At 42.2% G+C, this 13,182-nt stretch overlaps 1 protein-coding gene across 4 annotated transcripts in view; it reads right to left on the bottom strand.

The window, feature by feature from the left end:
• The window catches only part of htr4 (5-hydroxytryptamine receptor 4), a 163,110-nt gene that overhangs the window by 19,819 nt on the left and 130,109 nt on the right, over positions 1-13,182 (bottom strand). Inside the window, exon 7 of one of the 4 annotated variants that reach the window (XM_080309274.1) lies at positions 11,150-11,240. The exons of 2 other annotated variants lie outside the window; for them this stretch is intronic. In XM_080309274.1, coding sequence (XP_080165400.1) covers positions 11,177-11,240 — 64 coding nt within the window. In that variant the 3' untranslated portion in view covers positions 11,150-11,176. Of the gene's footprint in view, positions 1-10,668; positions 11,241-13,182 lie in introns of those variants that run through there. One more of the 4 variants, XM_080309271.1, reaches the window with a different exon arrangement.

Genomic DNA, 13,182 nt, shown 5'->3' with positions numbered 1-13,182 from the left:
CACCGTTCTCATGATCATTTTGACCCCACGGGATGAGATCTTGCGTGGAGCCCCAGATCGAGGGAGATTATCAGTGGTCTTATATGTCTTCCATTTTCTGATGATTGCTCCCACAGTTGATTTTTTTCACACCAAGCTGCTTGCCTATTGTAGATTCACTCTTCCCAGTCTGGTGCAGGTCTACAATACTTTTCCTGGTGTCCTTTGAAAGCTCTTTGGTCTTGGCCATGGCGGCGTTTGGAGTCTGACTGTTTGAGGCTGTGGACAGGTGTCTTTTATACAGATGATGAGTTCAAATAGGTGCCATTCATACAGGTAACGAGTGGGGGACAGAAAAGCTTCTTACAGAAGACGTTACAGGTCTGTGAGAGCCAGAGATTTTCCTTGTTCGAGGTGACCAAATACTTATTTTCCACCCTAATTTACGAATAAATTCTTTACAAAGCCTACCATGTGAATTCATGGATTTTTTTTTCACATTCTGTCTCTCACAGGTGAAGTGTACCTCTGGTGCAAATTACTGACCTCTGTCATCATTTTAGGTGGGGGAACTTGCACAATCGGTGGCTGACTAAATACTTTTTTGCCCCACTGTGTGTGTATATATATATATATATATATATATATATATATAGTGCTTTCATGTATATTTCCAATCACAAACTGCCCAGTGCAGCCATAGCATTACCCCTGCCAACATGCGCCGTTCAATTTCACCACCAGCATTGAAGAAAAGTTCAGATGGCTCATGTGTGACATTCTAAACTCAAACACTGATGCCGCTGTTGTGACTCATGCCAGCAGGTGTCAGAAACAAATAAGAATTATTTCTTCTGCTCCCAGAAATAAAAATTCAATAATGTGAGAAGTACAGGAAAATCGAGACTGGTCACAGTGTTGGTGTTGATGGCACACCGGGCTGTTAGTTAATGTGTGATAAACAAAGTACAGAGTGCTGATCAGCTGTGAAGCTTGAAGCTTTGGTTCAGAAGAATCTTTACATGCTCTTCCATCCATCATCATCATCATCCACCTATCCATCTATCCATCCACGCAATCACCCATTTATCCATCCATCCATCCATACAATTATCCATCCATCCATCCAACCATTCACATATTCATCCACCCATCCACACAACCATCCATGTATCTATCCACACAATCGCCCATCCACACATCCATCCATTTATCCAACCTCAGATGTTTCCATCCACTCATCATTGGCATGAGCGTCAGGGTTATTTTGGAGTTTTAATTATGTTTTTGGGCTGTTGTCATTCTGACCACTCCTCTTGGCAGAACTCTTAGATTTCATTTACCTAGATTCCTGGTATAGATTCTGGCTTTATTAATAGCTGAGATCAGGGCTTTGGGAAGGTCATTCCAGAAGCGTAATGTTAGCCTACTTTATTCAGAAACCAGTTGTGATGTGTGCTTGGGATTTTTATCCCGTTTGTACACCACCAAATTCAAGTTTAACTGTCTACCTGCTGATTTGAGGTGTTGAAGAATTTTACAGTTGTCCTTCTTCCATATTCTATCCATTGTGTGCAATGTACCACACCCAACAAAACAGCCTAGAGCATGATGCTACCACCATTCATCTGATCATCAAACTTTTCTCCAGAAGGTGTTTGGCTCATCCATGCGGACAACTGCTCTGATTTTAGTAGATCTCAGTTTCCAGTTCATGACCAGCTTGAGCCTTGGTGGTTCCTAAATTGATCCTCAAGATCATAACCAATTTACTGTCATCTGACGGTACTGAGTATTGATTTTTAATGACAACAACATTAAAATAGATTAGACAACTGTGTAACTATATAACACACACACCTATATTATGATTGATGTAATCAGCTATGAGGTCACCAAGGTCTTAGAACAAGACAGTAAAATTTGGCATGTATCAATGTGTCACGCTCGAGGTAGCTTTTACTTTAAAGACTCTATGTGAATTCGACAAATTTAAGGCCTGTCCTACAGAGCCTCTGATTGGCTTGTGTTTGTCACGGCTGCCGAGGCGAGCCGTGTGGAATAAATGAGGATCCAAGCGCAGGCAGTCGTAGAGGAGCGAAGGTGATTTATTGAACACAAAAGAATGTGGACAAACAGCAAACAGGGCTCGAACTAAACTAAACTGGGAAACAACTAAACTACAGAGCACAAACCTGAACGAAAACGAGCAGAGGAGGATGACGATGAACAGCAGGGAGAAGACACGGTGGATACACAGACTGACACTGAGTAATACAGACGAACCGGCAACAGGCAGGAGAACACACAGGGCTTAAATACACACACCAGTAATCAGGGGATGAGAGACAGGAGGGCAACACAGCTGGGAGGAATCTGGGCTGACGGGACAGGGGAAACGTAAACTGATCACACTCACATACGACACGGACCTTCACAATAAAACAGGAAACTCAGATACATGGAACCAGACAAGACATTGAACTAAACAGACAGATTCACAAACAGATGGGGAGACACCATAGACAGACAGGTACAGACGCAGACTTAGAGGCAGATCGAAAATAACACAGAACTTAAACAATCATCATCTAGAAAATGATAACAAACTAAAAGCGCTGGGTCACCGACCCAGGACCATGACAGTGTTTAGGGGTTAGGTTGATGCGTGATAATTGATACCTGGTTGGTTCAGATCTGAGGTGTGAATCAGAAGCACCGCAGGGCCAGAGCTACTGAGTAGGTAACATTTTCTGTTTAGTTTTACTTAAAGGAATAATTCTGTATTTTGTTTTATGTAATGTTGTAAACACACAGCACTCATTTTCCATATTTCCTATACACAGTTGGTCCTGCAAAAGGTGGAAGCTGTATGACATGAAGAGCTGTCTTCAGTTCAGTTTATAGAACTGCAGAGAAGACAATATTTCTGATGGAAATCCTGTCTTCTGGGTTTAGAACTACTGGTGAATATACCTTTTGCCTTTCTGAATGGCCACAATAAGATGCCTTCCTCAAATGTACTGTACATACAAGACTTAAAAAGACTTCATCAGGACCACAGATGTTTAGATGGAGGTGATGGACACTAACCGACAGCCACATGTGGCAGACGTGAACCACATATGGACTGTTTATCCTGAATTTAAATTGTGTGTGTATGCAGATGTGAACCAGATGTATCTATGTTGTTTATGGGGATTGCCATCTTTCATCTGGGCAGAGCTGACAGAGAGACAGAGAAGGAACAAACAGAGAAGAGAGAAGTGAAGTTAGCGAGGCAGCGGCCCACACAGCAAGTCCATTTAATTAGGAAGAGAAAAGCCCTGCAGCCCAGTTTACTGCAGTTACCGACTGAAAACAGCTGGCTGCTCAGTGCACATGTAAAGTACTTATTGCTGAAACTAGTTCTACTGTAGCTGCTGAATAACAGCACCAGAGCTCAGGCTGAAGCTGGTTTAGAGCAGCGATGTTGTTAGGGATGGGTGGTGAAGGAGCGTCAGCTACAACTGCACCAAACCTCTTCATGCAACAGAGCTTTAAGGCCTACTAATCAAGTCAGGACTTTAAAGTGTCAGAGCCAGTTAATGGGGGTCAACTGTGGTGGTGGTTCTACCAAGACAATAAGTTACAGAAACCTGTACCAGTACTGAAGCTGATCTTTATTTTATAATTTTAATTAATATTTTTACTTCTGGTGTGCAGGTTTGAAACATTTAATAAGCTCCAATATCAGTTTTCATTGTCTGTGGTCTCAGTTATCCAAGCCACTGTAGTCTTAACTAGAGATGGCACGATACCACTTTTTTATGTCCGATACCGATACCGATATCATAAATTTGGATATCTGCCGATACCGATATGAATCCGATATAGTGTGTTTTAATCAACAAAACTGTTTTTTTTAAATATCTTGCTGAATTTTGTATAAGTTCATACTCAAGTTTAAAACAACAACTACACTAAAGCTATTCTGTTATACCTGTATGCAAAAAAAAATGTTTCATAGTTCAGCAATACTGATCAATCTAATAAACTTAAACCTACACCATCCTCCCTATTCTGGTATTTTAAAGAGTACTTAGCGTAAATATTAAGCAACCTAACTAATAGGGTTCCAACTCCCAGCAACAACAAAAATAAATAAATAAAAAATAGGGAACCACCCCTCACGCTCCACCTCATGATGCTTAATCGACGTAATCAACCTTAATTTGATGCAGTGTGAAAAAAAAAGCACAGAAATCAATTATTTTTCAAGAAATATTAAATAGATTCAACATCTTTCTTCAACAAAATTGCAGACTGCACAGATGGTACCTTCCCAAAGGAAAAAGTACTATAGCTTACTAGGGTATATTTATTACCGTAGACTCAACAGTTACTATATACAGTAATGGACTTCTATTCCTTTTACATCAAATTAAAACTTTGGGTGTAAGATTCGGATAATTATTTATTAAAAGCTAGGCATTTTAAATGAGAATAAAGAAAAGTGTGTCTTTGTGCCCCTTTTCCCTGTTCATGCCCTATCGGCCCCCCTGGCTAAACTTTGCTAGATCCGCCCCTGCACAGTTACAGCCGTCAGCTGCGTAGAAAAAGATCCTGGTGTAGAAAGTAATATTAAATACATTCTAACAACAGCTTATCAAGCTTAAACGTGCTGCTGTTGTTTATCCACTGGTTTCCTCTTTCTGGTGCAAAGTGGGCCAAAAGCAAACTAGAGAGACGGACTCGCGACAGAAAAGCCGATCAGCTGATCGTTAAGCAGTTTCGTGATTGAAGTAGCAGCAGGAGAGGCAGTCGCTCCATATATCGCTTGTTAAGCTTAACGCAGGAATGCTTTACAAACATTCAGAGATGGACTTACACACTTGCTTTACTTCTCTCGGGGATAACTTTGTCGGAGATGAAATGCCGGGTTGCTAGCGAAGCTCCACATGCTATCCAGACCACCGACAGGTCCCGCATGCCACAGCCGCTCTATCACGTGATGCATACTGCTCCGACGTGCTAACGTTCTGAGGCGAGTTAAGGCGCGTTGCAAGTTTTGTGAGGTGCTTTCGTGATATTTAATGGATCGGATTACATTTTTTATTTTTCTCCGATATCCGATCCAGTAATTTAGGTCAGTATCGGACCGATACCGATACGTAATATCGGATCGGTCCATCTCTAGTCTTAACTGCTGAAGACAGCTGGACTTTTATTTGGTTCATGAAGCTTTTAGCATAAATTTCTTACAGAAATTTCAGTTTGACTTTAGTTGGATTGCATTGTGCGAGATGTCCAGCCTGTCCAGGTGTAGTCTGTAGTCACCCTAACAGCTGGGATTGGCTCCAGACTAACATTATTCTGAATACTTAATCATGCAAAACTACACTAGTAGACACAAATCCACAGTGGAAGCCACGAAGTAAGAGGAACTTCCTTCTCCTGGAACATGGAGAGAAATCCGAGTTGTTTCATCTGCAGCGTCTGGAGAACTTCTGGTTGGACGTCTTGCTTCGACACACTGATGATGTTCCTGGGTTTCAGATGGCTGCTTATCTGAGTGCATACAGCAGTACCATTTAAAGAGCTATGATAACTTTCACTCTTATAGCTCTGAAAATGGCGCTGTGGTCTGCAACAAGTCTCTCAGTCGCATTTGTTCAGATGCAAGTACATCAGCAATCAGTAGTCTCTTACTCACATGTCACATATGCACCTTAGAACACCCAGTGACGGCTATTCAGTGCTGGTCAGATGATGATTTAGTTTTGCCCTGGGATTCATTCCAGGAAGGGACAGAAAACAAAAATCACAACAGAAAGAAAAACAACAGCGAGAGGTTTGCAAAGAGCATTGTTCTGTATGTCAGCACGTTTTAGGAGAAGAAAATAGAAAAAGTAAATTAAAAATTATTAATTAAAAAGTAGCAATAAAGAGAATATGCATCTTTTGCCAGTTGCAGATTCAAAAACACTTATACCACATTGTTTAAAAAAATCATAATAAAGAAACTGACAAAACAAGACAGCACCATACACCACACAGGTTCATACACCAACTCGTATACAGCTATTTAAAGTTATTTTAAATCCTATTACTGGTGAGCTACCAGGTAACTGAAGTAGTTCAATGGATCAGACTGTTGCTGTACACAAATACAGGTCCACATGAAGGAGAACCAATCAGTACTTTGGGCTGTATAAGCTGGAGAAATGGCATCTACTAACTGCTATTTCTTTAGGTACACAGTGCACAACCTGATTTGAGTTTGTTTTGTGTGTGTGTGTGTGTCAGTATTAAGAGGTCTGGCAGTCTGAAAGCCCCCAGGAAGGTGAGAAGCGTTGAGGAGTGGTGTAATTAGACCTGAGCATCCTGCCAGCAGCAGCAGAGAGAGGCAGACAGACTCAAGTGGCCAGTGCAGGGTAAATAAAAAAAGATGCTCTCTGTCAGGAGTCTGAAACCTCTCAGTCTTGTCAAGGTTCTTCTAATTCTCCATACAGCTTCCTACTCTCGTTCCAAATTAACATGGAATTATCATCTAAAATGACACCTGTGGTTTATCTGCTGTGTAATCTGATATTTCTGCTCCGAATGACCAAAAATAAAATAACAGAGGAGTTTTCTGTCTGCCAGGCATCTTTAAAGGAACTCCACCTGTTTGCAGGTCTTAGGGAGCCTGGCTGCATCTTCTGCTCATTGTCCTCATGACACACCAATGGTATCAGTCTAAAGCTCCCACGTCACCTCGTTCACCAGTTTTTACATGCCTGCCCATGCCTGAGGACAATGCCTCATCACCCTATTATGGCTGAGCGGTTTGAAAAAACTAAAAACAGCAATACATTGACATCAGGAAATGCCACCATTTGCCACCAACCCGAGTTGACCAGTTTCAGACCAAAATTCTGATTTACAGGTAAAGAAAGAATAATCCTGACTGTGCACAGCCGTATATGTATTAACAACTAGGGCTGGGACATATCATACCGTTCACGGTAATATGGACTGGACTGATTCTTATGTAGCGCTTTTCTACTCTCCCGGAGTACTCAAAGCAACATGCCACATTCACCCAGTCACACCCATTCTCACTTGGGGTTAGAATCTTAACCAAGGATACTTTACATGCAGACTGGAGGAGCCAGGGATCGAACCCCCAACCTTCCGATCAGTAGGTGACCTGCTCTACCTCCTGAGCATACAGCCACCCCTAATACCGGTATAATGTTAAGCAATGATAAGAAAATGAAATATCGCGATAGAATATGGGTAAAATGCGCATGCGCAGTGCCCCTGTTTTCATACGGACATGGCAGAAAAAGCATGGCGGCGACGGAGAATGAGAAGGGCGAAAGTGGATCGTTTAATGAAACAGATGAACCAGAATTGGTTTGTAAAAATGCTGCAACTTCAGTGATGTGGAACTGTCCGTCAGAAACATACCAAAGCACAATTTTTGGTAGAGCATGCAAGCAGGCTGTCGTTATTACCCTGTTTTTTGGAAAATAAGTCACTCTTAAAATCCTTTGATTTTCTTAAAAATCGACAGCGCCCCTTATAATCTTATGTGTGAATTCCGGTTGTACTTACTGACCTCAGACCAATTTTATGTGGTACACAGGGCTCGAAAATCTGTCAAAAAATGTCTTAGTACGACTTTGGTAAGCTACGAAGCCGCACCACATGATGGGTTGTCAGAGCATTATGGCTATCGTAGTCAGGCACCTCGCGGAGTGATACATACAGTGCTTCAACATAATATTACTGTATTGTGTGTGTATAACCGCTTTTTAAGTTTTGTGGATATTATACATGGTTATGCTGAGGATATGTCGGCCAATTTCCACTGCAAATGTCTTTTGGTTAAACTTTCAGCAAGGAACTTACATCTGCACTGTTAAATTTTTATATAACTTTAATGCTCATAAAAACCCAGCTGCTTGTTTAAGTGAAAAATACATTGATGAAGTATTTTCTCTCACGTCAATTATATCGTCAGTTATATTGTTATCGCAAATTTTCAAATATATATCGTGATAAATATTTTTGGCCATATTGCCCTACCCTATTAACAACCACGTTATTGCATGCATTAAAGATAAAAGAGAATATAACATAACACGTTAATGCTATGTTATATTCTGTTGTATGCAGTGTCTGCTACAAGCTACAGAGACTCTCTTAAATAATTGCCACTGTAATTTCTGAGAATGAGAGCAGACACTAAACAGCCAAATACTATAAAAACATGTAAATGTGAATCTCTAAAGTCATTAAACACAACAGCCGAGGTAAACCGAATCAATTTAAAACAGCCTCTGTGCTTCATCCTCTATTCATCTGTAAAGAAGGTTAGAAAAGAAGAGAGCTCAGCATTAAATTTGTTTCTGCAGCCCCTCCCCCTCTGACTCTCATCATGCACCATTCCTGTATGTTTTGGACATTGATATGTTTTTCGAGGGTTAAAAATCACCAGAATCAAGGAAAAACATATTGGTGGCATACAGAAAATGTTAAATATCACAGAGCTGCAGTTTTATCACCAGAAACTAAAACCACTTTTATCTCACAGTGAAAACAGAACAATATTTTCACTCTGAGCTGCAGTCTGAGGGTCCGTCTCCCTCACTGGGAAACTCAGATGGGCTGCAGATGAGCTGTGCAGACGGAGATGTGACTGTGCGGAGGTTTTCTGGGGTTTAGTCGGGTTTAAGAGGAGGTGGGAAAGGCCAGCAGAGCCACACATGAGGAGTATCAAGGGGCTCATACTTAAGACGAGCCCTTCAAGGGCTGTCAGTAAAATCTTAATATCAGTTCTTAAATATTGATGTTTATTAGATTATTAGTTTTTGTTAATATCAGCCTGCCTGGGAATTTTATTTGGAGTTTTGTTAATTTTCTTCTTCTCATACCAATGACGCTCAGCTTTAAAACAGGAACCACACGCACACACGATTCTTCAGTCGATTACACTGTTATCGCTGCAGCAAGAACTCTTTTGTCGGAGCTGGCTGGGAATGAAAAGCCCCCCTCACTGCCATTCTTATCATCACATCACTTATCCTCACACTCATCACCACTCTTCATCCTTCTCACAGGGTAAAGTAATGATCAAGCCGGCAAAGAGCCATTCAGAAATATTTCAGGGAAACCATCTCCAGAGGCATTCATGGAAGGAGTAGCCTTTCAAACAGTCTGCTGCAACAAGAGGACGATTTTTAACTAACAGATAAAAAGCGGCGCTGCTGTTTGGAGCTTTTTTAAGACCAAACTGATCGAAGACAATCGGCCCGGAGCACATCAACAGGCAGGGAAGATTAGCAGCCACACACACACACACACGCACACACACACACAGAGATAAGGAAGGACAAAAAAAACAAAGGGCATTGAATACACAGCTACATTCAAAATAGAAATCCAAATACTGAGGCTGTGTTAGAGTGAGGGGCGAGAAGAGAAGATAAACCAAAAGAGGCGCAGAGATAAAACACACTCCTACATCTGCATGTACACACACACACACACACACACACACACACACACACACACACACACACACACACACACACACACACACACACACACAGCTATGAGGATGTCTCCAGACCCAGCTTGTGCAACAATATTTAGCTAAAACACAGACCCCCGGTTGTACACTGAAGTCGTGCACCACAGCAGAGCTCTGTTTACCTGAGCTTTACTTTTCTTGTTGGTGATGAATATTTTCTACTGTTAGGACAAAGAAATGAGAATCTATTGGAGATTATGTATCTGAATTTCAGGAGCGGGACCGCGCCTCCAAACACACTCCTTCTGGTTGCCACCTATATAGGTTCCCCCCAGTTCTGCAACTGTTCATTCTCGTTTACGTGCCCCACTCTCCCTCCCTCCTTGTTCTCAGTTCTTTAACTTCTTCACTTCTATTTAGTACACGGGGATCAGCCTGGCCCGGGAGCCGTCGCCAGTCCCCTTCGAGGCCTTCCCCAAACCGCAGCTCAATTCATGTCCAAGCATTCACCTTTACGTGCTAAAACGCTGTCAATCCTAAAATGAGGACGTGGGCCCAGCTAGTGAATTGGGATTTTTTAGCAGTACTGATTTATTTCACTCAGATAAAATATCTGTGTGCACATTTGCATGAGGAAATGGTGCGCAATAAAACACATAAGCCTTTCACACGCCTGCAGGTGATTTAAGTTTCCTACACAAAATAACTAGAATTATAATTCCAGCTGTTTGGAGTCCAGCTGTGAGTCAAATCATCTGTGAGAGCAGGTTAGCAAAGCATGAAGGAAAACTACGCCTGACTAATATATTGCGACTGCTCAGGTTAGTTTGCAGACTTTCTAAACCTACACGCAGAGAAAGATTTCACTGCTCTGAAGCTGCACACAGTAAAAAGCTGCACAGTGACCTTTAAGAGGGATGATTCCAGCAGGGCCTCAGTTACTTTGGATCTACACATCTACACGTGCAGTCGGCAGTCCACACATGTATGTTCAAAATGAAATACCTGGATAATAAATGCTGTAATAATCTGACTGCTCCCACGACTGAGCCAGAGTGAATCATCTCTGAGTCTCTGGCACTCACACTTTCAAATATTCAAACTTTTTCAACTGTAAAAGATCTAAGAAATACATCACAGTTACGCCCATTTGAGTCCAAGTGGTGTTCAAAATACACCTGATGGCCTTTAAAGATGGTGCTGGTTGTATTTTCATACCAGATCCAGGCTGACCCTGCGGGTTGGAGGGCGTAAAGTGCAAAAAGTAAATCAAATAGGAAATTAAAAGTCTGCGTTGGTGAATAAATCTCTCCCTTCTTTGATTATTGTTATTGATATTCTGGGTGCGCAGCTGTAAAAGGTCACGCTTTAACCTCACCGTCCTCTAGAGTTCAACCTTCACCCACGCCTGATGTTAAAAAATGTTCACGCTTTTAGAAATTTGAATACACACATGCTGAGTTATGAAAGGAAAGTATGACTAAAGCTTTATCACACATATAACTTCGGTCTGTTTTGAAAAGTTCATGCATGAGTTTCAGCATCATTGTTTATCGTGATCGACACAGTGGGAAATCGATGAGTCTCAGTGATCTCAGATCAGATGTTGACGTGTGTGTGTGTGTGTGTGTGTGTGTGCGTGCGTGCGCGAGAAAGCAGACTCACTTGATAGAGCCTTGAGACAGACAGCAGCTAGACAGGCACTGGTCTGGTGTTGCAGAACCAGAGCAGCAGCTTGGAGGCAGAGGAACAGCCGCTGGAGAGACAGGAGGAGGAAGAGGAGGAGGAAGAGGGAAAACACACGGGAAGGATGACGAAGCAATATCAGAGGTGGCAGGTGCAGCCGGTGAGGAGAGGAAATAAATGACAAAAGGAATAACATAAATAGAAAAAAAATCATGTGAAAATATAGAGATAAAGGATGACAAATGGAATAAAGAGCAAGAAAGTAGAAACAGGGTGACATTAAGAAGAAAAAGACAAAGTTAAAAAACAGAAGGAAGAAATTATGAAAGGATGGTATAAAATTGAGAAAAAAATGTGATTTATGTTCATAATGTAGTAAAAAAAATGAAAATATGAGCAGAAAAACAGCAGGTCAGAGGAAGGAGAGAGGGAAGGAAACAAAATAGGAAAGGAGTAACAAAGGCAGGGAGAGAGAAAGGGAAAAACAAGGTTAGTTTACACCCAGACTAGCCATTGGTCAGGACAGGTGTGTGTGCGCATCATATTCAGAAAATAAGAACTGAAAGGATAAACAAAGCTCACGCAGACACCACACTGCCTCCGCTGACTTGTTCCCATGAATTTCTCATTTATATTAGCTTATTGGGGGTGTTGGATGGTTGGGGTGGTGGAGGGTGCAGTGTGATGGTCCCAATGATTCTTACATTTTCTCTGCAGAGCGTTCAGAGAAAATAAAATACCAGCACATCAGCAGTCTGACAACTTCTACAGCAGCTTGATCACGATGACTTTGAGTGTGAAAGGTGAGGTCAGTCAGTCAGTCAGTCAGTCAGTCAGTCAGTCAGTCAGTCAGTCAGTCAGTCAGTCACACACACACACACACACACACACACACACACACACACACACACACACACACACACACACACACACACACACACACCATGTCCACAATAAAAAAAGTGGTGGTGAAAACACACAGCGAGACCTCAGAGAAGAGCTGTGATGTGAGATGTGCAGTCTGTGGGGGGATTTCTGGTCATCGGGCTGAACGATTCTGCAGACTACTGGAAGTGCTGTTCCTATAAACACCATCCATCACTGTGATTCCTGTGGCACAGGTAAACGAGGGACATGTAAATGCCCGAACAGCTGTGTATTAGTGCGGTTTAGGGGTGTTGGTGCTTCCACGAAGGCTATAACCTGCTCTGGGAGCTGCAGCGTCAGCCTCGATCAGCTGAATTTTATGTTTTTTTAAATACTTTTTGGTAAATGCTGAAAATCTGACAATATCTGCAGTGCTGTCTCTAATCATCAATCACTCATCAATCCTTCCAGCACTGTGGTTGTTTTTACATCACTGCCTGGAAAACCACTCCAATGTAAGCTCCGATGCATATGCAATGAACACCAGCTTCAACCTTTCAACCTGAAGGACGAGGGAAGGAGCCAGATCTGGCAATCAGGAAAGGATTTTATCTGGATGTAGCCACACAGCTTGGGTTAAAATCCACCAAGGTTAGAGGGCTCACAGAGGGCAATAAACCACGCTGCTAACGCCGCTCGTGCTCATGACCTGATGGACTCCTCTGGGCTTGATGCTGAAAGCATCGCAGCCAGAGATCCACCATGACTGCAGAGATGAATGAAATAAAATTCGGACCAGCTGGAAACACAAGCTGGAGTCTGAGGTTGAAATTCCAGGTCAGCAGGTGCAAGTGGTCTGAATGGGAATTCCATGGAGTGGCTGGAAAATAGGAGCTGCACTGGAGACACTCCAGAGTTGGATAAGAAGAACGCTCTGAAGGGAAAACAGGGATGGTTTTTAGATCCAGATGCAACAGCCTCCACAAAAACGTCCCACAGAGACGGCAGCCAGGACGATGAGACGGAAAACTGTCCAACGGTGTCAGACATGGACACGAGTCCGGCTGTTTCTGGGTCTGAATACATGATGCTGCTTTAAAGCTGTGGCATATACACGGCAAGGACAGACACAGTCCAACAGTCCA

The sequence above is a fragment of the Astatotilapia calliptera genome, chromosome 2 (assembly GCF_964374335.1).
Source record: "Astatotilapia calliptera chromosome 2, fAstCal68.1, whole genome shotgun sequence".
Classification (NCBI taxonomy): domain Eukaryota; kingdom Metazoa; phylum Chordata; class Actinopteri; order Cichliformes; family Cichlidae; genus Astatotilapia; species Astatotilapia calliptera.
This window is presented reverse-complemented; position numbering and strand designations above follow the sequence as displayed.